Genomic DNA, 26,401 nt, shown 5'->3' on the forward strand with positions numbered 1-26,401 from the left:
GACAGAAAGGAGATGAGGAAAAGTGGAGGGCAGAGAAACCCAAGGCAAAGAACACTGTACAGCAAAATTCTAAAAGGACAAAGGGTGTTAAAAAAACAAGCCTGAAGGCTTTGTGTCTTAATGCAAGGAGTATCCGCAATAAGGTGGATGAATTAACTGTGCAAATAGATGTTAACAAATATGATGTGATTGGGATTACGGAGACGTGGCTCCAGGATGATCAGGGCTGGGAACTCAACTCCAGGGGTATTCAACATTCAGGAAGGATACAATAAAAGGAAAAGGAGGTGGGGTAGCATTGCTGGTTAAAGAGGAGATTAATGCAATAGTTAGGAAAGACATTAGCTTGGATGATGTGGAATCTATATGGGTAGAGCTGCAGAACACCAAAGGGCAAAAAACGTTAGTGGGAGTTGTTCACAGACCTCCAAACAGTAGTAGTGATGTTGGGGAGGGCATCAAACAGGAAATTTGGGGTGCATGCAATAAAGGTGCAGCAGTTATAATGGGTGACTTTAATACGCACATAGATTGGGCTAGCCAAACTGGAAGCAATACGGTGGAGGAGGATTTCCTGGAGTGCATAAGGGATGGTTTTCTAGACCAATATGTCGAGGAACCAACTAGGGGGGAGGCTATCTTAGACTGGGTGTTGTGTAATGAGAGAGGATTAATTAGCAATCTCATTGTGCGAGGCCCCTTGGGGAAGAGTGACCATAATATGGTGGAATTCTGCATTAGGATGGAGAATGAAACAGTTAATTCAGAGACCATGGTCCAGAACTTAAAGAAGGGTAACTTTGAAGGTATGAGGCGTGAATTGGCTAGGATAGATTGGCGAATGATACTTAAGGGTTTGACTGTGGATGGGCAATGGCAGACATTTAGAGATCGCATGGACGAACTACAACAATTGTACATTCCTGTCTGGCGTAAAAATAAAAAAGGGAAGGTGGCTCAACCGTGGCTATCAAGGGAAATCAGGAATAGTATTAAAGCCAAGGAAGTGGCATACAAATTGGCCAGAAATAGCAGCGAACCCAGGGACTGGGAGAAATTTAGAACTCAGCAGAGGAGGACAAAGGGTTTGATTAGGGCAGGGAAAATGGAGTACGAGAAGAAGCTTGCAGGGAACATTAAGGCGGATTGCAAAAGTTTCTATAGGTATGTAAAGAGAAAAAGGTTAGTAAAGACAAACGTAGGTCTCCTGCAGTCAGAATCAGGGGAAGTCATAACGGGAAACAAAGAAATGGCAGACCAATTGAACAAGTACTTTGGTTCGGTATTCACTAAGGAGGACACAAACAACCTTCCCGATATAAAAGGGGTCAGAGGGTCTAGTAAGGAGGAGGAACTGAGGGAAATCTTTATTAGTCAGGAAATTGTGTTGGGGAAATTGATGGGATTGAAGGCCGATAAATCCCCAGGGCCTGATGGATTGCATCCCAGAGTACTTAAGGAGGTGGCCTTGGAAATAGCGGATGCATTGACAGTCATTTTCCAACATGCCATTGACTCTGGATCAGTTCCTATCGAGTGGAGGGTAGCCAATGTAACCCCTCTTTTTAAAAAAGGAGGGAAGAGAGAAAACAGGGAATTATAGACCGGTCAGCCTGACCTCAGTAGTGGGTAAAATGATGGAATCAATTATTAAGGATGTCATAGCAGCGCATTTGGAAAATGGTGACATAATAGGTCCAATTCAGCATGGATTTGTGAAAGGGAAATCATGCTTGACAAATCTTCTGGAATTTTTTGAGGATGTTTCCAGTAAAGTGGACAAAGGAGAAGCAGTTGATGTGGTATATTTGGACTTTCAGAAGGCTTTCGACAAGGTCCCACACAAGAGATTAGTGTGCAAAGTTAAAGCACATGGGATTGGGGGTAGCGTGCTGACATGGATTGAGAACTGGTTGTCAGACAGGAAGCAAAGAGTAGGAGTAAATGGGTACTTTTCAGAATGGCAGGCAGTGACTAGTGGGGTACCGCAAGGTTCTGTGCTGGGGCCCCAGCTGTTTACATTGTACATTAATGATTTAGACGAGGGGATTAAATGTAGTATCTCAAAATTTGCGGATGACACTAAGTTGGGCGGCAGTGTGAGCTGCGAGGAGGATGCTATGAGGCTGCAGAGCGACTTAGATAGGTTAGGTGAGTGGGAAAATGAATGGCAGATGAAGTATAATGTGGATAAATGTGAGGTTATCCACTTTGGTGGTAAAAACAGAGAGACAGACTATTATCTGAATGGTGACAGATTAGGAAAAGGAGAGGTGCAACGAGACCTGGGTGTCATGGTACATCAGTCATTGAAGGTTGGCATGCAGGTACAGCAGGCGGTTAAGAAAGCAAATGGCATGTTGGCCTTCATAGCGAGGGGATTTGAGTACAGGGGCAGGGAGGTGTTGCTACAGTTGTACAGGGCCTTGGTGAGGCCACACCTGGAGTATTGTGTACAGTTTTGGTCTCCTAACTTGAGGAAGGACATTCTTGCTATTGAGGGAGTGCAGCGAAGATTCACCAGACTGATTCCTGGGATGGTGGGACTGACCTATCAAGAAAGACTGGATCAACTGGGCTTGTATTCACTGGAGTTCAGAAGAATGAGAGGGGACCTCATAGAAACGTTTAAAATTCTGACGGGTTTAGACAGGTTAGATGCAGGAAGAATGTTCCCAATGTTGGGGATGTCCAGAACCAGGGGTCACAGTCTAAGGAGAAGGGGTAAGCCATTTAGGACCGAGATGAGGAGAAACTTCTTCACCCAGAGAGTGGTGAACCTGTGGAATTCTCTACCACAGAAAGTAGTTGAGGCCAATTCACTAAATATATTCAAAAGGGAGTTAGATGAAGTCCTTACTACTCAGGGGATCAAGGGGTATGGCGAGAAAGCAGGAAGGGGGTACTGAAGTTTCATGTTCAGCCATGAACTCATTGAATGGCGGTGCAGGCTAGAAGTGCTGAATGGCCTGCTCCTGCACCTATTTTCTATGTTTCTATCCCTGCCGCTACTTCTCTTAAGACCCTAGGATGCAAGCCATCAGGTCCAGGGGATTTTTATGCCTTTAGTCCCATTATCTTACTGAGTACCACCTCCTTAGAGATTGTGATTGTGTCCTCCCCCCTTTTGCTCCTTGACTATCCACTGTTGGGATATTGTCAGAGTCCTCTACCATAAAGACTGATATAAAATATTTGTTCAGCGTTTCTGCCATCTCCATGTTCCCCATTACTCATTCCCCGGTCTCATCCTCTAAGGACCAACATTTACTTTAGCCACTCTTTGCCTTTTATGTACCTATAGAAACTTTTGCTATCTGTTTTTATATTTTGTGCTAGTTTATTTTCATAGTCTATCTTCCCTTTCTTAATCATTTTTAAAGTCATTCTTTGATGGCTTTTAAAAGCTTCTCAATCTTTTGTCCTCCCACTAGTTTTGGCCACTTTGTATGCTCTTGTTTTTAATTGGATACTGACCTTTATTTCTTTAGTTAGCCACGGATGGCTATCTTTTCATTTACACCCTTTCCTCCTCACTGGAATATATTGAGAGCTGTGAAATATCTCCTTAAATGTACACCACTGTTCATCAATCAACCTACACTTTAATCTATTTTCCCAGTCCACTTTAGCCAACTCTGCCCTTATACCTTCATAGTCTCCTTTATTTAAGCTTAGAACGCTGGTTAGAGATCCAACTTTCTCACCCTCCATCTGAATTTGAAATTCAACCATGCTTTGATCACTCATTCCAAGGGGACCCTTTGCTCGGACATTGTTTATTAATCCTGTCTCATTACACAGGATCAGATCTAAGATAGCCTGCCCCTTGGTTGGTTCCATTACATTCTGTTCAAGGAACCCATCCCTTATGCACTCTATGAACTCCTCCTCAAGGTTACCTTGACCAATCAATATGGAGGTTAAAATCACCCATGATTCTTACTGTTCCCCTTTTACAAGCCCCCGATACATATCAGTGATAGGAAGATAAACTGTGGAAAAATTATACACTGAATAGAAAACTTAGATTTAGTAACATAGAAACATAGAAAATAGGTGCAGGAGTAGGCCATTCGGCCCTTTGAGCCTGCACCACCATTCAATAAGATCATGGCTAATCATTCACTCAGTACCCCTTTCCTGCTTTCTCTCCATACCCCTTTGATCTCTTTAGCAGTAAGGGCCACATCTAACTCCCTCTTGAATATATCCAATGAACTGGCATCAACAACTCTCTGCAGCAGGTAATTCCACAGGTTCACAACTCTCCGAGTGAAGAAGTTTCTCCTCATCTCAGTCCTAAATGGCTTACCCCTTATCCTTAGACTACGTCCCCTGGTTCTGGACTTCCCCAACATCGGGAACATTCTTCCTGCATCTAACCTGATGCACTTTAACAGGGTGTGGCAAATTATTATCCGTTTCTTCCTGCTACTGCACGAGGGTTAAGTCAGTGTCATACCCTTTCGCCAGTAATACTACTTTTAATGATTAAAAAAAAGTGGTTTTACTTTCATCAAGGAATAGGAGTAAATTCAACTCCCATTGGCAGTCAAGAAAACAGTTCTATAATCCTTAAAGTAATTAATAGGCTCATTCTCACTCGGCAGTACAGTCAGATCTTAATTCAAAATTGCTTAGCTTGAATCAACTGTCATTTTTAAGCACTGACATCCTGCTGCATTCGGTCGGTTTAATAAAGATATTGGGTAAATTGCTGCCTCTCCGGGTGTATACAATGTGCGCACGTGCCCGAAGAGGCCTCGCAAGTTCCGGGTTTAGATATGCAAAGCGCATGCGCCGAAACCCGCCACTTGTGAAATGTCAAAATGTCTTTTGACAGATCCAACGCATCCCCGGGAGAAGGGCAATTGCGGGCAGAGATTTGGGCTGTTTGCCCAACTCTTACCCAGCGAATGTTCTTAAACTCTTACACCTGATAAATGCAGGCGTAAGGCCTGCTTTCACCAGTGTAAGGCCTGCTTTCACCAGTGTAATAGTTTTAAAAGATAAAATTAAATTTTATCACATATTTTTATTAAATATTAAATATTGTCCATTAAGGCAAATTTATTTTTAACCCTATTAAAACATTCCTAAAACATTTTCCAAAAATTTTTTCCTAAAACATTTAATTTAATTTCAATTAATTTAAAATATGTGAGGTATTTTTCTTATTTATTTATTGTGTTGTGCTTCTGTTTTTTGGGGGGTATTCTCATTGATGGTAATGGGAGCTCGTACAAACAGAACTCACCGTTACTATCAATGAGAATTTTACATTGCGATTAGTGGTCCAGGCCCACATGATCCCAGGATACGCTTACATTCCTGGAATGCCTCTGCGCTGGGCTGCAAATTTAGGCCTTGGACCGGATGTGTTCGTCTCTCTGGGACCACCAGGTAACTACGTAAAAGAAATTCGGTCGGAGCCTCCAACCATAATTCTTGGCCCATTAGATCATTCAATTTTTTTTAGTGCAAAGAATGACTTTAAATTATCAGGAGTGAATGTTTCAGGCAAACTCTCCCCCATTTCGATAAAACTTACACACTCGCAGCATATTTCGGTGATCGAAGTGGGAAATGTGGCAACCAATTTGCACACAAGCGAGCCCCCACAAACAGCAATGTGATAATCATCAGATAATCTGTCTTTGTTATGTTGATTGAGTGATAAATATTGGCCAGGACTTTGGGGATAACTCCCCTGCTCTTCTTCAAAATAGTGCCATGGAATCTTTTACATCCACCTGAGAGAGCAGAATGGGCCTTGGTTTAATGTCTCATCCAAAAGACGGCACCTCTGATGGTGCAGCGCTCCCTCAGTACTACGCTGGTGTGTCAGTTTAGATTTATGTGCTCAAATCTCAGGAGTGGGACTTGAACTCACAACCTTCTGACTCAGAGACGAGGGTGCTACCCACTAAGCTACAGCTAATATTCCATGATAAAAGCATTAACCTGGCTCCATTAATGAATCGTCATGAATTGATTTGTACCACTCCAAACAATTTCTCCAGCTAAATTAGAATATATCTACAGAAATACAAATTAAATAAATCTTTTGTTCAACTGTGGTGGGTTAAGAATAATAAAATGCAATATTGATTCTCACTTTAAATACCAAAAGAAAATTAGACCTATATTGCTTCTCTGAACTACTATTCCACTATTTATTAATAGCTGATCTACCGCAAGGCATCTAGTAAAAGCAAAGGTGTTAATGCATGGTAAATGATGGCAGATCCGACCTGATGGAAGCAGGAGCAGAGCAGGAGCTAGGCACTGCAGGGAGCAGCGCAAGCCAACCTGAGAGTGTGATGGAACCACAGAGGGTGACACAGGATCCCTAGGTAGCTGATTGCAGGTCGAGCCCAGCGGAGGGGTCGGGACCAGGAGAGGTCAGCAGGCGGCCCAGAGGTCGGAGGGCAGTGGGAGGCCCAGAGGTCGGAGGGCAGTGGGAGGCCCAGAGGTCGGAGGGCAGTGGGAGGCCCAGAGGTCGGAGGGCAGCGGGAGGCCCAAAGGTCGGAGGGCTGCGCGAGGCCCAGAGGTCGGAGGGCCGTGGGAGGCCCAGAGGTCGGAGGGCTGCGCGAGGCCCAGAGGTCGGAGGGCAGTGGGAGGCCCAGAGGTCAGAGGGCAGTGGGAAGTCTGGCGGTCGGCAAGGCCCGGAGGTTGGAAGCGGCGAGGAATAGAGATCGAAGTCCAGGAGCAGCGCAGCGTAGACCAGCAGCGGGGTCCTGGCCCAGAAGCGGCGCAGCACAGCGAGTTCGTGAGGCCACCATTGCGTCCAATGAAACCCAGGGAGAGAGGTCCTGCGGGAAGGAAAAAGGAGGACAGTGGGAGCATGTGTGTTTGTATGTACTAGGCCCAGACTGTGGAGCCTGGTCTCCAGTCATCTTGGATCCCCTTGCCACTGGACCAAGACCTTGCTCTGTCAAGCCCGTGTGGTAGCTGGTGTGCAACGGCCACCCCACATTAAAAGAATACATGCACAGGCATCTTCCACACTTTAAGATGAAGTTCAGGACCTGGAACGTCAAGGCCCTCATGGACAACCCCAAAAGCAACAGACCAGAACGCCACACCGCTATCGTTGTCCAGGAACTCAGCCGCTTTGACATAGATAAGCGAGACCCGGAGGGCAGGTGAAGGCCAGCTCCAAGAACAAGATGGTGGCTACACCTTCTCCTGAAAAGGCAAACCAGAAGTAGAATGCCGCCTCCATGGAGTCGGCTTCGCTGTAAAAAATTAGCTAGTGGACCGTCTCAGAGACTCCCGTTGCGGGATAAATGACTCGACGGCTCACCCTAGGCAGGAACCAGTGCGCTACGGTCATCAGTGCGTATGCCCCAACACTGGAAGCTGCAGACGAGACCAAAGAGGAATTCTACTCCAGCCTCGAACAATCTCTGTCCCGAGTCTCAACGGGCGACAAGCTGATCCTCCTTGCGACTTCAATGCCAGAGTTGGAAAAGGCACTAACCTCTGGGGAGGTGTGATCGGCAGAGAGGGTAGGGAAAGCCAACTCCAATGGCACCCGTCTCCTGACGAAATGCTCCGAACACGGCCTTGTCATAACCAATACTCTGTTCCATCAGAAGGACAAATATAAAGCCTCATGGCAACACCTTCGCTCCAAGCAGTGGCATCTGCTAGACTAAGTCATTGTCCGAGCGAGGGACCGCAAATACGTGCGCATAACTTGCGCCGTGACAGGAGCTGACGGCTGCTGGACGGACCACCGCCTAATTCGCTCTGTCATCACCATCAACATTACCCAAAAACAGTGACGGCAACAGAAACAATGCCGCAGGAAAATCAACACCGGAGCACTCAAAGATCCTGCTAAGAAAGTCCTATTCAGCCAGCGTCTCGCTACCAACCCGACGACTCCCAGTAACCCAGAGACACTGAGTGTCCACAGCGCCTGGTCTGCCCTCAAGGCCTCCATAATTAGCACCTGCAAAGAGACGCTCGGTCACTCGGCCAGGAAACACCATGACTGGCTCGACGAAAACGACCAGGAGCTAATAAGCCGCAAGCGCAAGGCATCCTTGGACTGGAAACAGCAACACGAGGGCAAGAAAGCAGCTCTACAGACGCCTGAAAGCCGGGGTCCAACAGAAAACCCGTGACCTAAAGAATAGATGGTGGGTGGAGAAAGCACAAGAAATCCTACAGCTAGCCGACAACCACGACGTGCGAGGATTCTTTAGCGCAGCTAAGGCGACCTACGGCCCGAGCACCCGAGGCCCTACCCCACTGCTGGCCAAGAAAAGGGAGGTACTCATCAAGGACAGAGAAGCAGTCAGTGCCCGCTGGAAGGAACACTTTGAGGATCTCCTTAACCGAGACTCTGTCTTCGACGCGAGTGTCCTCGGCTCCATCCCACAGCATGCCACCCTCCACCATCTCAACACAACCCCATCCCTCCACGAGGTTGAAAAGGCCATCCGACAACTGAAGAACAAGGAATCAGGAGCAGATGGAATCGCCGCCGAAGCATGAAAACATGGCGGAGAAGCACTACTGGCACGGATTCATGACCTCATCTCTCTTATCTGGAAGGAGGAGATCATGCTAGGACATCTCAGAGATGCCGTAACCGTGACCATCTTCAAGAAAGGTGACAAGGCCGACTGCGGTAACTACAGAGGAATTTCATTGATGTTGACCACTAGGAAAGTCATCGCAAGAATCCTCCTCAATCGCCTTCTCTCTGTGGCTGAAGAGCTCCTCCCAGAGTCTCAATGTGGAATACGGCCACTAAGGGGCACATGATCTTCTTTGACCTCACAAAAGCTTTTGACACTGTCAACCTTGAGGGATCATGGAGCGTCCTCAGATTCGGATACCCTCAAAAGTTTGTCACCATCCTCCGCCAGCTCCACGATGACATGCAAGCCGTGATCCTGACCAATAGATCCCCCAATCCACGTTTGAACTGGGGTCAAGAAAGGCTGTGTCATCGCACCAACGCTCTTCTCGATCTTCTTTGCTGCAATGCTCCAGCTCACCCTCAGCAAGCTCCCGCTGGAGTGGAGCTAAATTACAGGACAAACGGGAATCTGTTCAACCTCCGCCGCCTCCAGGTCAGATCCAAGGTCATCCCATCCTCTGTCATCAAATTACAGTACGCAGACGACGCTTGCGTCTGCACACTCTCGGAAGCCGAACTCCAATGCATCGTCAACACCTTCACCAAGGCATACGAGAGCATGGGCCTTACACTAAACATCTGTAAGACAAAGGTCCTCGACCAACCTGCCTCCATCGCACAGCACTGCCCCCCTGGTTATCAGAATCCATGACGAGGCCTTGGACAACGTGGATCATTTTCCATACCTCGGGAGCCTACCCTCAAGAAGGGCCGACATCGACGACGAGGTCCAACACCGTCTTCAGTGTGCCAGTGCAGTCTTTGGTCGCCTGAGGAAGAGAGTGTTTGAAGACTTGGACCTCAAACCCGTCACCAAGCTCATGGTCTACAAAGCAGTAGTGATACCCGCTCTCCTATATGGCTCAGCGACATGGACTATGTACAGCAGGCCCTCAAAACACAGGAGAAGTACCACCAACGCTGCTTCCGCAAGATCCTGCAAATCCATTGGCAGGATAGACGCACCAACATCAGTGTTCTCGCTCGGGCCAATATCCCTAGCATCGACGCACTGACCACCCTCGATCAGCTCCGCTGGTCGGGCCACATCGTCCGCCTGACACGAGGCTCCCAAAATAAGCGCTCAACTCAGAGCTCTGACACGGCAAGCAAGGTAGGCAGAGGAAACGCTTCAAGGACACCCTCAAAGCCTCCTTGAAAAAGTGCAACATCCCTATCGACACATCGAATCCCTGACCAAAGACTGCCCTAAGTGGAGGAAAAGCACCCGGGAAGGCGCTGAACACCTCGAGTCTCTTCGCCGAGAGCAAGCTGAAGACAAGCGTCAACAGCGGAAGGAGTGCACGGCAACCCAGGCTCCCCACCCACCTCTTCCTTCAATCACTGTCTGCCCCACCTGTGACAGAGACTGTAGACCTCTTCAGTTACCTGAGAGCTCATTTTTAGTGTGGAAGCAAGTCATCCTCGACTCCGAGGGACTGCCTAAGGAGAAGGAATGATGGCTACTTATTCAGTTAGCAATTTTTATGAGTAAGCTTGTGTGATCCTCATCATCACAGATGCCATGTGAAAAATGCTCCAGTGATTATCTTTCCCACTACATGGTGGTCTATAGAATAAGCTAGCAGTGTAATGGCACCTCTGTTATTTCTTAACTCTAGACATACAGATCCTGTCCTTGACCCCTCCAGGACATCCTCCCTCTCCAGCAATGTAACATTCTCCTTAACCAATACTGCCACACTACCTCCTATATTTCTCTCCCTATCTTTCCCAAACACCTTATAACCAGGAATATTTAATACCCAATCCTGCATTTTGAGCCAGGTCTCAGTTATTGCCACATCATCATATTTCCACATGCCTATTTGTGCCTACAGCTCACTTACCTTGTTTACTGCATTTTGTGCGTTCACATACATACACTGTAAACCCATATTAGTTCATCCTGTATTCCCTCTTCGTTTGACTCCACCTAATACCTTACTATTTCTTACATTAGTGCTCTCTGCCTCTCCCAATCCTTTGAGCATTTTATTTCCCCTTTCTAATGTTACATCCTGGTGCCCCTGCCAAATTAGTTTAAACCCTCAACAGCACGAGCAAACATCCCCACGAAGATATTGGTTCCGGCCCTGGTGAGGTGCAACCCGTCCGGCCTGTACAGATCCCACCTCCTCCAGAAGCGGTCCCAATGCCACAGGGATCTGACGGCCTCCCTCCTGCCCCATCTCTCCAGCCACGCATTCATCTGCTCTATCCTCCTATTTCTATACTCACTCGCACGTGGCACCAGGAGAAATCCAGAGATTACTACCTTTAAGGGTAGATTTATACTTTATGTAGATATATTATATAAACACAGAATGTAGGAGGAAGTCACATGACTATGAAAATGGCCTTGACCATTCAACATACATTCTGAAATGAGTGGTTTGTTTCTATTCTCAATTCTAATTTCTTGTTACACCCATGATAAGTAGAAGACCTGAAAAATAAGAAAGTTAACAAACCTAACAATGCAAGAGCAGGAACTATTACATAGGATATGCAGCACAAAAGCGGGCCATTCGGCCCAATCAGTCTATGCCGGCGTTTATGCTCCACTCGAGCCTCCTCCCGTCTTTCATCATCTAAATCTGTCAGCAAAACCCTCTATTCCCTTCGCACTCATATGCTTATCTAACCACCCCTTAAATGCAACTACACTGTTCGCTTTACCAACTCCCTGTGGTAGCGAGTTCCACATTCTCACCACTCTCTGGGTAAAGCAGTTTTATGGGAATGTAATCTACGTGCCGGTATAAATGATGTTGATAACAATTTGATGGAATGAACAGTTAATCGGGTACTATATGACAAAGAGCCAAGTGCAGGGCACATAATTAGTTAGAAATTAACCTTATTGATTTGTATTCATTAAAAGTTTAGCCACTATTTTGTCTCGATAAGGAACAAATTAGAGAAGCAACTTCAGGTAATAGGAGGAATTGTCAGGCTACTCATTAAATTTGGCACAAATCTCTCAAAGGCTGCTTATAGCAACAGACTGACACTAAAAAGCAACGGGCAAAGTCAGCCGTCTTAAATTACTGCAAAATGATCCTGCATTTGAGACAGAGCAACAGAATGACAAAACAAACCTAAAACTAAACTAACTCTAAATCTGTCACATAGAAACATAGAAAATAGGTGCAGGAGTAGGCCACCCGGCCCTTCGAGCCTGCACCACCATTCAATAAGATCATGGCTGATCATTCCTTCAGTGCCCCGTTCCTGCTTTCTCTCCATACCCCTTGATCCCTTTAGCTGCAAGGGCCATATCTAACTCCCTCTTGAATATATCCAATGAACTGGCATCAACAACTCTCTGCGGTAGGGAATTCCACAGGTTAACAACTCTCTGAATGAAGAAGTTTCTCCTCATCTCGGTCCTAAATGGCTTACCCCTTAACCTTAGACTATGTCCCCTGGTTCTGGACTTCCCTAACATCGGGAACATTCTTCCTGCATCTGTCCAGTCCCGTCAGAATTTTATATGTTTCTATGAGATCCCCTCTCCTTCTTCTAAACTCCAGTGAATACAGGTCCAGTCGATCCAGTCTCCCCTCATATGTCAGTCCTGCCATCTCAGGAATCAGTCTGGTGAACCTTCGCTGCACTCCCTCAATAGCAAGAACATCCTTCCTCAGATTAGGAGACCAAAACTGAACACAGAGGCCCCAAGTTTCCACACAGGCCCCTCCGAGCTGGGCGCCTGTTTCTCGCACCGAAAACGGTGCCTGAAAAAAATCGCGCTATTCTCGAGCGCTTTGCAGTTCGATGTCTGCTTGGCACGGCGCCCAGGGGGCGGAGCCTACCACTCGCGCCGATTTTGTAAGTAGGAGGGGGCGGGTACCATTTAAATGAGTTTTTTTTCATGCCGGCAACCCTGCGCGTGCGCGTTGGAGCGTTCGCGCACGCGCAGTGTGAAGGAAACATTGGCACTCGCCCATTTTTGTAGTTCTTTGTAGCTGTTCAATTAAAAAATTTTTTTTATAAAACCACATTGCCCTTCCATGATCAGCACTGAGGCTTCTTGCAGCCTTCTCCCCCTGCCGTCGGTCGGGCCCGTCGGGAACGGCTGCCTCAAGTTCTGAGGCTTCCTGCAGCCTTCTCACTGCCTGCCCCACCCTGCCGTCGGGAACGGCTGCCTGAAAGGCCTGCCTGAAGCACTTTCACACAGGTAGGAACATGGTTTATTTAATCTTTTCTTTGCTTATAAATTTTTATTCAGGTTGGATTTATTTGTATAATATTTGTATAAGTATAACTAAGGATTTATTGTAGAATGTAATGACTTCCCTTCCCCCCCCTCCCCCCACCTCGTTCCCGACGCCTAATTTGTAACCTGCGCCTGATTTTTTAATGTGTAGACAAGGTTTTTTCAAACCTACAAAAATCTTCACTTGCTCCATTCTAAGTTAGTTTGGAGTACGTTTTCACTGTGGAAACTTTCAAATCAGGCGTCAGTGGCCGGACATGCCCCCTTTTGAAAAAAAAATTCTGTTCAAAAGTGAAACTGTTCTACCTGACAAGAACTGCAGAAAACTTAAATGTGGAGAATTCCGATTTCTAAGATACTCCGTTCTCCACCAGTTGCTCCTAAAAATCAGGAGCAAATCATGTGGAAACTTGGGGCCAATATTCCAGGTGAGGCCTCACCAAGGCCCTGTACAACTGCAGTAAGACTTTCTTGCTCCGATACTCAAATTCCCTAGCTATGAAGGCCAACATACCATTTGCCTTCTTTACCGCCTGCTGTATCTGCATGCTAACCTTCAATGACTTATGAATCATGACACCCAGGTCTCGCTGCACCTCCGCTTTTCCTAATCTGCCGCCATTCAGATAATATTCTGCCTTCGTGTTTTTGCCCCCAAAGTGGATAACCTCACATTTATCCACATTATACTGCATCTGTCATGCATTTGCCCACTCACCTAACTTGTCCAAATCACCCTGCAGCCTCGTAGCGTCCTCCTCACAGCTCACACCGCCACCCAGTTTAGTGTCATCTGCAAACTTGGAGATATTACACTCAATTCCATCATCCAAATCATTAATATATATTGTAAAGAGCTGGGGTCCCAGCACTGAGCCCTGCGGCACTCCACTAGTCACTGCCTGCCATTCTGAAAAGGACCCGTTAATCCCGACTCTCTGCTTCCTGTCTGCCAACCAGTTCTCTATCCACATCAGTACATTACCCCCAATACCATGTGCTTTGATTTTGCACACCAATCTCTTGTGTGGGACCTTGTCAAAAGCCTTTTGAAAGTCCAAATACACCACATCCACTGGTTCTCCCCTGTCCACTCTACTAGTTACATCCTCAAAAAATTCCAGAAGATTTGTCAAGCATGATTTCCCCTTCATAAATCCATGCTGACTTGGACCAACCCTATCACTGCTTTCCAAATGCGCTGCTATTTCATCCTTAATGATTGATTCCAACATTTTCCCCACTACTGATATCAAGCTAACTGGTCTATAATTACCCGTTTCTCTCTCCCTCCCTTTTTAAAAAGTGGTGTTACATTAGCTACCCTCCAGTCCATAGGAACTGATCCAGAGTTGATAGACTGTTGGAAAATGATCACCAATGCATCCACTATTTCTAGGGCCACTTCCTTAAGTACTCTGGGATGTCGACTATCAGGCCCTGGGGATTTATCGGCCTTCAATCCCGTCAATTTCCCTAACACAATTTCCCGCCTAATAAGGATATCCTTCAGTTCCTCCTTCTCACTAGACCTTCGGACCCCTAGTACATCGGGAAGGTTATTTGTGTCTTCCTTTGTGAAGACAAAACCAAAGTACTTGTTCAATTGGTCTGCCATTTCTTTGTTTCCCATTATAAATTCACCCGAATCCAACTGCAAGGGACCAACGCTGGTCTTCACTAATCTTTTTCTCTTCACATATCTATAGAAGCTTTTGCAGTCATTTTTTGTGTTTCCGGTAAGCTTCCTCTCGTATTCTATTTTCCCCCTCTGAATTAAACCCTTTGTCCTCCTCTGCTGTATTGTAAATTTCTCCCAATCCTCCGGCTTGCTACTTTTTCTGGCTAATTTGTATGCCTCTTTCTTGGATTTAACGCTATCCTTAATTTCCCTTGTTCGCCACGGTTGAGCCACCTTCCCCGTTTTATTTTTGCTCCAGACAGGGATGTACCATTGTTGAAGTTCGTCCATATGATCTTTAAAGGTTTGCCATTGCCTATCCACCGTCAACCCTTTAAGTATCATTTGCCAGTCTAATCTAGCCAATTCGCGCCTCATACCATCAAAGTTACCTTTCCTTAAGTTCAGGGTCCTAGTTTCTGAATTAACTTTGTCACTCTCCATCTTAATAAAGAATTCTACCATATTATGGTTACTCTTCCCCAAGGGGCCTCGCACAACAAGATTGCTAATTAGTCCCTTCTCATTACATATCACCCAGTCTAGGATAGCCAGCTCTCCGGTTGGTTCCTCGACATATTGGTCTAGAAAACCATTCCTAATACACTCCAGGAAATCCTCCTCCACCGCATTGCTACCAGTTAGGTTAGCCCAATCAATATGTAGATTAAAGTCGCCCATGATTACTGCTGTACCTTTATTGCACACATCCATTATTTCTTGTTTGATGCTGTCCCCAACCTCACTACTACTGTTTGGTGGTCTGTACACAACTCCCGCTAGCGTTTTCTGCCCTTTGGTATTCCGTAGCTCCACCCATACCGATTCCACATCATCCAATAATCTCAGATTATTGAAGTAATACTTAAAACCAATATGGCAAAATCTATCCTCAAATATCAAGGGAGAAACCCAAGTTTTGATCATGATCTACACAATGCTTTGATGCAGATAATTTTTGATTAATCTCATTAGGTACAATCACTGGGCTCTCAGCTAAGAGACCCAAATCTAAATCACACTATTGACTGTGTTTGGAACCGCTGCTTCCTCTGGAAACCAAATTTTCCCCAACTGTTGCCAAATTTTCCAAGGAAGGGAATGGGAAAACATGCCTGTGGCAATATTGCTCAAGAACAATTTTCCTTCCTTAAGCCAATCAATTACAATAATCAGAAAACTCTACAAGTTAAACTGAACATTTATTAAGCTGGCGGGCGAACAATGAAAACCACATCAGATATAGCCAAAATAAAATTCATTGATTGCTTTTGGGTCTTTTTTTCCCAATACTAAAGGAACTGCCCCAATGATGAGATGATAAATTTTGTGTAGAAAGGCACTAACAGTGAACAGGGAATTAATGCGAACATTTCCTGTTTCATTCCCGAGGTTAAGGTGGATGGAGTGGAGTGAGGGAAGGGGAATGTTAATAATGAACTCTGGTCACAGATACACTCAGAGAGAGACTTTGTCCGATTGTGTTTTTAGCGTCAATCTGGTACTGCAACTAATCTTTTGAATACAATTTCCTCTACAAGTGTTTCCCCTACATGTCTTGGTTTCTGTTTGGGAGAGTTGCTGAACATTAGGTGAAATTGTTACATTCGTGATGATGATTGATGATCCAGTTACGCTTCAGCTTGAAGACATCACTATTAAAAATGAACTAACTCCATACTGAAAAGACCATTCAGACTTTCATCATAGATGCAAGCACTTGGGCCAACTTGCTTACAGTCTGTAGTATCCCAAAAATCACTACTCTGGCAATTTTCCATCCTTGTGTAAATATTCATGATTGGAGTGCTTCATCTAATTTCTTTACATTCCAACAGTGACTACACTTCAAGAAAGTGTGCAAAGTTGCTTACCTTGTAGGCTAGAGACATGTGTTTTCCATACTGAAATGCCTTCTCTTGAACTTCAGCGTCATGTTTTGCCAGTTGCATTGCACCTTGACAACTCTTCGCCAGCAAAGCACCATGAGATAGAAAAATCTGCTCTTCCCAGTTAGTCATCAGGATGTCATCAGTAACCTTCTCCTAAGAGTAAACACATCAATTATCATTTCCGTAACATCATGAGTAATAAGTGAGCCTACAGATATAGCTGTACATTCTGGAGCAATACAGGATTCAATATAGTAAGTAATCTATCAGTATTAAAGCAAACATTAAGAGTCAAACATGTGACTGAGTAAATCCTCTGAGTAAAGGATCACATTTAGTTATGATTTCAAAACAGAAGTCATTAAAGTTGACCAATGGTCTCATTTCTGAACCATTCCAATTACGAAGAGAAGACCAACATGGCATTTCTTCCTCATCCCATAGATTCAGTTATTGTTGTCAGGCTAAATCATGTATAGGCAATGATACATCATTTATCAGATAATCACTAGCCCCTCGCTCCTGCTCACACTGGATGGTTCATTTACTTGAGGATTATAAAAAAATTATAAGCCCTAGAAACTGAGCAATTAATAGTTACCTACTACAAGATCTTTAAGAGGTGACTGGGAAAAACAGAATTTAGTTACTTTTGTGTGACTATCCAAAGTATTCCATTTCTCTTAATATTCAAAATCCCACAAAATATTATAAGCATGCAGACTATTTGTTCTAGTGGATCTTATATTCTCGGAAAAAAGCTAATTTATCTGACTAGCAAGAAAGCTGAGGAGATATTGAATTCCTGAAACTGTATCACATTATTGGTCTGTACTTTGTTTATAATATGAAATGGTAGAGTAAATGCAAGGGGACCTACATAATAGACCAAGTGAAGCTCGTATCACATCAAACTGTAAAACTGCAATGATCACTGCAGCACATTCCCAACCTCGTTACAATGCTGCTCTCCTGTTGTAGCAATGAAGTGCAGGCTGAAAAAATATAGGCCCAGAATTTGCATGCGCGACATCCTGAAGTTGTGGTAATAACGGCGAACGCAGTTAGTTTCCATCGCAAATTCCAGCCAATGTAATGTTTCACAAGAAACTGATTACAATAAATTGTCAGATTGGGAATCCCCTTCTAATTTGAACACTTTGATTTGTTTTTTTTTAAACCAGATGCATTTACACCCAGATCAGTATTTTAGTTGTGAGGAAAATTGGAAGAATGAAGAGTGAACGGAGCGATTTTGCTCCACTTATATTAGCGGATAGTTCGGAGTCCAGGTTGCATTACAAAAGCACCAGTATATCATGAGAGAAAATTTTCATCCTCCTGAATGTACAGCTCAAGAGGACTGCGTTATTGCAAGAGTGGAATGCGCTGGAAGGATAACAATGGGCCTTGGAGTGTGGTATGAACAGGGACGCTGCCAGCAGCAACATGCACAAGGGAGAACTTTCAGCACATCGCCGTGGAAAGGAAAAAGTGCACTGGAGTGGCTACAGGATCCAAATCAAGCATCCCCGGGTTCAGTCTGACGAATACTTAAGCATCATCGCTCATCACCATTAAAGCTAATTGACAATCTATGTGATCACCTTCTCTTCTCAACCTAACAAAATAAGGAAATTCCATACAGGCAGCCAGATGTTAACTATGTATTTATTTACACTAAGGGAATTAGACTAGGTATAACTGCTTGCAGTTTATTTGAAAATAGGCATCTCGATTTTCACCAATGCTGGACTGTAAGCAAATTCAAACTTTGTTTTCATGTTGATCTCAAGCCAAACACATTAAGGGAAATAGATGCTGCAAAGAATGGGCAGGTACAGTTCAGCCCAATGGAAACGAAAAGAGTTTGAACAGCACATAGCACAAGTTGGACTCCATTCATAATTATGACTCAAATCATGAGAATTATGGATCCATGGCCGGGACTTATATAGGCGTGGTCAGACACACATGGGACCGAGCATCTGAAGGGGCCATAGAAATAAAGAACAGGAGTGGACCATTTAGCCTGTTCCCCCATTCAATTAGATTATGTCTGATCGGTACCTCCATCATCATCATAGGCAGTCCCTCGACACGAGGATGACTTGCTTCCACGCCAAAAAGGAATGAGTTTACAGGTGTTTCAATGAAGGACCTAATATTCCAGATCCCGAACTACATCTTGGAGGGTGGAAGATGCCTGTGCTTGGATTTTGTTAACGTGTGGTGGCCGTTGCACACCAGCCACCACACGGGCTTGACAGAGCTAGGTCTTGGTCCAGTGGCAAGGATTACCCAAGACGACTGGAGACCAGCTCTGCTGCACGGACCGAGCGCGCACACATATAGCAGTGTGGGCTGTCTCGTGCTGCCCCTGGGCCCTCGCTTCTTCTGGACCCCAGACTCACGCCTCTCCTGGGCCCCGGTGTACCCCAACTCTATTTACCCACCTTTGCTCCATACACTTGAAGTACTGCATACAATTCTCGCCGCCATATTATAAAAAGGATATAGAGGTACTGGAGAGGGTGCAAAAAAGATTTACAAGGATGATACCAGAAATGCGAGGTTATACCTATCAGGAAAGGATGAACAGGCTGGGCCTTTTTTCTCTTGAAAAGAGAAGGCTAAGGGGTGACTTTAGAAGTCTTTAAAATTAGGAAAGGTTTTGATAGAGTAGATACAGAGAGTGTGTTCCACTTATGGGAAAGAGCATAACTAGAGGCCATCAATATAGGAAAGTCACCAAGAAATCAAATAGGGAATTCAGAAGAAACCGCTTTACCCAGAGAGTGGTGAGAATGTGGTACTCGCTACAACAGGGAGTGGTTGAAGCGAATAGTATAGATGCATTTGAGCAGAGGCTAGATAAGCATATGAGGTAGAAGGGAAGAGAGTTATGCTGATAGAGTTAGATGAGGAAAGACAGGAGGGGGTTCGAGTGGAACATCAATACTAGCATGGATTCGTTGGGCTAAATTACATGTTTCTGTGCTGAATATTCTATGTACACTTACCTAACAAAAATTTACTGATCAGTCTTGAACATTTCAATTGATCCAGCATCCACAGACTTTTGGGGAGCGAGTTCCAGATTACCACTACATTTTGCATGAAAAAGTGATTCTTTGATTTCACTTCGAAATAGTGAACTCTAATTTTATGATTTCTGCCCCAGAGGAAATAGTTTATTTGTATCTACTCTATCAAATCCCTGAATCACTTTAAATAGCTCGATTAGCTTACCCCGCAACCTTCTAAACTCAAGAAAATACAAGTGAAGTTTAGACAAGTGGTCTTCATAATTTAACCCTTTAAGCCTTGGCATCATTCGAGTGAATCTGTGCTGTACAAGTTCCAAGGCCAATATATCTTTCCTAAGGTATGGCGCCCAAAACTGAACGCAACACTCCAGATGGGGTCTGACCAAGGCTCTGTACAAATGAAATATTACTCCATCATTTTGAATTCCAATGCCTTTGCGGTAAAAACCATCATTCCATTAGCCTTCCACTGCAGTCACTTTAAAAACATAAGTTTTTTTCCCTTTCTTAGTACAACCAAAGTCTAAATAATATGCAACTGTATCTGGTTATGCATGTATAATCTGTTCTTTTCTTGTGGACAGATCTCTCCATTTTTTAATGATTTTATGGATTATTAATTACAAAATTAAAAGAACACAAACTTTTATGCACAAATCTGCAAGATCTACTTCCTGATGAACTTGTATATTTGTTTACAATGACATCAACACTATTCAATCTTTCATTTTTATTTTTCTACAAGTTATTCATGTTTTATTGGAGTATAAATGTATTATAAATGAAATACCCAACCGGCACACTGATGTGAAATAAAAACTGAGGGGTGCACATTGGGTAAGCAAGTTAGTTAATTCCATCTCCCCATATCTGGGGTTGAATCCAGACCAGACTAATGGGATGAAAACCTTCTCTGGCAATTGGCTCTAAGATTTCAATGTTACACGAGTTTGGGCAATCAGCTGGGCCATGGCATAAAACTGAACTTAATTTGGCACAAATCATTCATTCTATTTAGAGAGTTCATGACGATGATGAGTGTGGAAAAATTTCACACGAGTACAGTAAGGCATGGCCCTCTCGAGATTTTGGCATGTTTCTGGAACAGAGTAGAGGCAAGTTTACTCAGCAGGTTGTTTTACTGTACTGGATTTGGCAGTACTTGATGCTGGCACATGGGGTGGGGGGAGAATTTCTGTGGTTGCAATATATTGCAAACACATGACCTTTATACGCATTTATGAAGTTGTTGCACACTTACTCACCCCCACCCTCCCAAGTGTTTAACCATACGAATGTAAGACTAGACTAAGACCAAGGTCCACCGAGTTTGACTTCTACCAGCCTGGCAGTTGCATGATACAATGAGGATGGAGTTGTTGACTAAAGCTCCAGCAGTGATATCCCGGAGAAAGGGGAGAGTCATTCGGGTGAAGGAAAGGGAGAATGTGTCCACCTTTGTCACCCAGTGTCAGCAATAAACACTCCAAGGTCAGACACAGCACAACTGAAGAGTAAAAGTGCCACTAAAGGTCATCTTCAGAACAGCACTCCCTACTCACACCAGCCATCCTCTGAAATCTGAGTTGTGGTCCTTTTCCCATTAATCCAGTTGGGATTGGAACCCAGGTCCTAAAGGTCAAAAAGACAGTGTTCTAACCTACTACTTTCCCCCTCATCATAGTTCTAAGTTATAAGGACAGGGCAACAATTCAGAAGTGTGAAATATTTCCAGCATTTTCTGTTTTTAACTTCAGATTTCTACTTTTTGCAGTGTTTTCTCCCCCACCTCCGCCGCCCCCCCCAGAGTTGTGATAACCCCATTAATAGGCCTATTAAATTTGATGTTACCAGGTTTTTAGCAAATTTTGAGCTAAAGTGGCTGTCATCTCACAAAAAGAAGCAATTAATATATTTTCCTTTATTGTTTACTGACTTTTTTTACTCATCGATTATGTGGAACGTGGGGATGTATTTTTAACACCCTATATATATTATTTTTAGCATTCCTCAAATAGTTCATGGTTTTACAAAGGAAACACAATAAAATGATTATATTACCTCATCAGTTCTAGAATTTTCGTAATATACGCCTTGAACCAAGTCTCCAATTGCACTTGATACAAGCTCCACAACCTACAGAAAGAAATAAAGACGTCATTCAGGATTGTGAGGACAGCCTCTCTCGCCAACTGAAATTCTATATAGTCTCACCCATTTGTACATGACAATCAGATTCTGCTGTTCTAACGGCACTTCAAGCAGCAATCATTTCTTACTTTCTTTCCATTCAAAAGCCTAGCTGCCAAGTCTCCCAAGTCATATTGTTTGAAAGATTAACAATTGCTACTTCAATGAAAACCTGATAAGAGCACATCGTGACAGACTGAAATTACAATATAAAATCATGTGTGATATGATCATATTTATCCCTTCCCTACTGTTTCACATAGTATGGGGATAAAATTGAACTGTAGTAAAGTAGAATGTACAAAATGTTAAATGATCTTAGCTAATGTGACCATATTAAGCTTTGACTGCATTAATTAGCATTCAATATTATTTAGCTGAAGAAAATACTGTCAATTATACAAATCAGTCAAAAATTGGACTCAACTACTTTTGTTAGTATCACAGAATTTAAGCAGTTACAATTTGCCCACATCAATCCTGATTCAATTGGAATACTGAACTAATTAAGGTCACTTGCATGTTGCTTTTGATCACAATTTCACCATATGATGTAGTTATATTGAGTTTTCATTGGAAAAGCGATCTTTACCAAGTGCAATTTGTTACTGCTTTAGTCAGTGCTGGAATAGGCATTTGTGTCACAGTATATGCAAGTGGTTTCTATGCAACTTTTGCTCTCTTGACCTATTGCATATAAACAAGGTTCCACTGTATTTCTACAAATTAAGATACATCTCATCTATCGGCAACATACTCTGTTCAACAAAACAAGCTTTACAGTACAGTGCAAAACAGAAAGTGTTATAATTAAAAGCAGAAATATTAATTATGCAACAAATCCACGTCAACCAATACCATTCTCAACAACTCTGTACTGTTACTTTATATTAAAAAAAACTTTTTCTCCCTTGAATCCAGAAGGTTTAAGTTTGGAGTCCAGAGTAAACATGGTTCTTAATCAGTCATGTTGCCCTTTGAGTAACTAGATCCTTGAGGAAATATTGTAGCAATATGAGCTGCTGCAGTAACCCAAGGACAATGCTCCTACAGTGTTACCAGATGTGTTGTGTTATTTAACATGGGAATAGAGAAAATGAAGGTTTTTTTGGAAAGTATCAGATAAGCCCCATTCCCAAATCCGAACGGATTGAGTATCGCCAACAGGTCTATGAAGAACTGTAACCGAACTCCCAGCAAAGGATTGTATTACAGTTCATACAAGCTACATCCCAAGATTCTTCTGATGGCTGAGACACATAATACAAATCAATCACTCACAAAAATGTTATGGTTTGTGAAACGGTCTGTGCCTAGAGACTGGCTGATCAACAGCCACTGGTAATACGAAGAGGAATTCACGAAGACACCAAGTCCTGTTCTAAATGTCAAAGTGATAGCATGAACTCCTAACAATGCATTGAGCTGTGGATAACTAGCTATTTTCTGCCTTCATTGTAACACTAGACACCATACAATGCAAGCAGAGACTTTGTTCTCTTTCAGCACTGATCCTGACCAGCATTAGGAGGGCCACTTCTTTTTAAAGCAAAGAACAAGGGAATAAAACTAAACAAAAGCAAGATGACAGAAGTAAAATTACAGATGTTATCATTTAGTTTGCAATTGTCAGAATTTGGTAAAATGACTGAGTGACTTAGCAAAAACGGAATCAGAATTATTGAATAATTAAGAATACAGTTAATGTTATTCCCCAAATACTGTGGACAATAAAGCACACATTCACAGCCAATACACAAGTAACTAAAAGGATTTTTGCCACAGTGCAGGGCTCTGTCCAATATTGCATTTTATTGCTAATATTATTTCAGGAAATAATATTATGCAATTCTGAACAAAACTTGCCTGAAACACTACAGAATATGAAGACTCCAGTGTTACATTTCAAAGTTCACAACCCAAACGTTAGTACTGGCAATATTTCCCTAACACTTAATGGAATAGTTTAGGATCACTAACATAGGTCTTATTTTGAAAGAACGATTGCAGGTGTCAGCACTTATATGAGTAATCCTCAAGAGAAATGAGTTTCCTTTGCATTTAACAGAGAACCAATATTTTCCACAACTTCTTCTGAAAATACACTATGAAATAATGTTATAATAAAGCAAAGCATCAAAGAACTCAAAAAATTATTCAACCAACAAAAAAAATTACATAAAAGCATCACTCATTTTCAGTTCAACTGGCTTTGAGGCTCTGCTGCCAGCAGAGTAATGGGTGCCCTGCTCCCAGAACGTTGCCAATAACCTTGCCACCAGGAGGCAGGAGGGAGTACCAGGAGTGATTTTCCACTCTGAATTTTCCTCCATCTTCAGGAAGACATCCCAGCATTCACTCAACACGAAAGGAGAGCAACTGTTGCCCCTCTCCTTTCCTCTCCAATTTCAGGTTGGTACACCCCTCCCCTCAGTGTAGCTGTGTGTATCTCTCCACACTGTGCTTCCTATCTCCTGCCAATTACCATCTCCTGCTGCTGCTTCAAGCCATTGAACTACGCACTGTGGGCAGCAATTTCTACAGTATACCAGCAGCAGCACTTTTCAGAGAGTTGGGTTGGGGGTGGCGGGGGGGGGGGAAGAGCCAGCAATAATGCAGAAGACGGAAGAACGAACAACCTCACAGAGGGGGTGGGAAGGAGTCAGCAATAGAGGTGCATGAGACTGCTAGCTTGATCTTGTGGGATGGCACCAGAACTGGACCATAGTTTGGACACCACCATTATTGAGGTATGTAAGCCTTAATGGAACTGTCTTTCAGTAAACACTTCAGCAGAATCATTTTACAATAGAAAAAAATAATAGAAATAAAGATCTGCACAAAAAAACAATCGTTAGGACTGCTTGAACCAATAAATGTAGAGATTAAATGAGGTGAAGAAACCAATACAAGTTATCTGGAGGAATTGATTTGTGGATTCAGTCAGTCAGGAGTGGTCAAGATAAAATCTACAAAGATGGCATTTTAAGTGGTAGAAAACGATTGTTGCACAGACTACTTGAGCTTTTTAAAAAAAATTTATTTGTTCCGGGATGTGGGCGTCACTGGCAAGGCCAGGATTTATTGCCCATCCCTAATTGCTTGAGAAGGTGGTGGTGAGTCGCCTTCTTGAACCGCTGCAGTCCTTGTGGTGAAGATACTCCCACAGTGCTGTTTGGGAGTTCCAGGATTTTGACCCAGCGACGATGAAAGAACGGCGATATATTTCCAAGTCAGGATGGTGCGTAACTTGGAAGGGAACTTGCAGGTGATGGTGTTCCCATGCGCCTGTGACCCTTGTCCTTCCAGGTGGTAGAGGTCGCAGGTTTGGAAGGTGCTGCCAAAGAAACCGTGGCGAGTTGCTGCAGTGCATCTTGTAGATGGTACACACTGCAGCCATGGTGCGCCGCTCTTGTTGCCACAGTATTTAGACATAGACATAGACATAGAAAATAGCTGCAGGAGTAGGCCATTCGGCCCTTCTAGCCTGCACCGCCATTCAATGAGTTCATGGCTGAACATGCAACTTCAGTACCCCATTCCTGCTTTCTCGCCATACCCCTTGATCCCCCTAGTAGTAAGGACTACATCCAACTCCTTTTTGAATATATTTAGTGAATTGGCCTCAACAACTTTCTGTGGTAGAGAATTCCACAGGTTCACCACTCTCTGGGTGAAGAAGTTTATCCTCATCTCGGTCCTAAATGGCTTTCCCCTTATCCTTAGACTGTGACCCCTGGTTCTGGACTTCCCCAACATTGGGAACATTCTTCCTGCATCCAACCTGTCTAAACCCGTCAGAATTTTAAACGTTTCTATGAGGTCCCCTCTCATTCTTCTGAACTCCAGTGAATACAAGCCCAGTTGATCCAGTCTTTCTTGATAGGTCAGTCCCACCATCCCGGGAATCAATCTGGTGAACCTTCGCTGCACTCCCTCAATAGCAAGAATGTCCTTCCTCAAGTTAGGAGACCAAAACTGTACACAATACTCCAGGTGTGGCCTCACCAAGGCCCTGTACAACTGTAGCAACACCTCCCTGCCCCTGTACTCAAATCCCCTTGCTATGAAGGCCAACATGCCATTTGCTTTCTTAACCGTCTGCTGTACCTGCATGCCAACCTTCAATGACTGATCTACCATGACACTTAGGTCTTGTTGCACCTCCCCTTTTCCTAATCTGTCACCATTCAGATAATAGTCTGTCTCTCAGTTTTTACCACCAAAGTGGATAACCTCACATTTATCCACATTATACTTCATCTGCCATGCGTTTGCCCACTCACCTAACCTATCCAGGTCACTCTGCAGCCTCATAGCATCCTCCTCGCAGTTCACACTGCCACCCAACTTAGTGTCATCCGCAAATTTGGAGATACTACATTTAATCCCCTCGTCTAAATCATTAATGTACAGTGTAAATAGCTGGGGCCTCAGCACAGAACCTTGGCGGTACCCCACGAGTCACTGCCTGCCATTCTGAAAAGTATCCATTTACTCCTACTCTTTGCTTCCTGTCTGACAACGAGTTCTCAATCCATGTCAGCACACTACCCCCAATCCCATGTGCTTTAACTTTGCACATTAATCTCTTGTGTGGGACCTTGTCGAAAGCCTTCTGAAAGTCCAAATATACCACATCAACTGGTTCTCCCTTGTCCACTCTACTGGAAACATCCTCAAAAAATTCCAGATTTG

The 26,401-nt window shown here is 43.8% G+C and overlaps 1 protein-coding gene across 5 annotated transcripts in view; it reads right to left on the reverse strand.

Moving 5' to 3' along the window:
- Window positions 1-26,401, reverse strand: part of pdss2 (prenyl (decaprenyl) diphosphate synthase, subunit 2) — a 376,986-nt gene that overhangs the window by 71,393 nt on the left and 279,192 nt on the right. For all 5 annotated transcript variants that reach the window (XM_070885631.1, XM_070885629.1, XM_070885630.1 and 2 more), the window contains exons 5-6: window positions 21,575-21,649; window positions 16,446-16,616 (exon numbers count right to left, since the gene is read on the reverse strand). In XM_070885631.1, coding sequence (XP_070741732.1) covers window positions 16,446-16,616; window positions 21,575-21,649 — 246 coding nt within the window. The remainder of the gene's footprint in view (window positions 1-16,445; window positions 16,617-21,574; window positions 21,650-26,401) is intronic.

The sequence above is a fragment of the Pristiophorus japonicus genome, chromosome 7, assembly GCF_044704955.1.
Source record: "Pristiophorus japonicus isolate sPriJap1 chromosome 7, sPriJap1.hap1, whole genome shotgun sequence".
In the NCBI taxonomy this organism is placed as follows: domain Eukaryota; kingdom Metazoa; phylum Chordata; class Chondrichthyes; family Pristiophoridae; genus Pristiophorus; species Pristiophorus japonicus.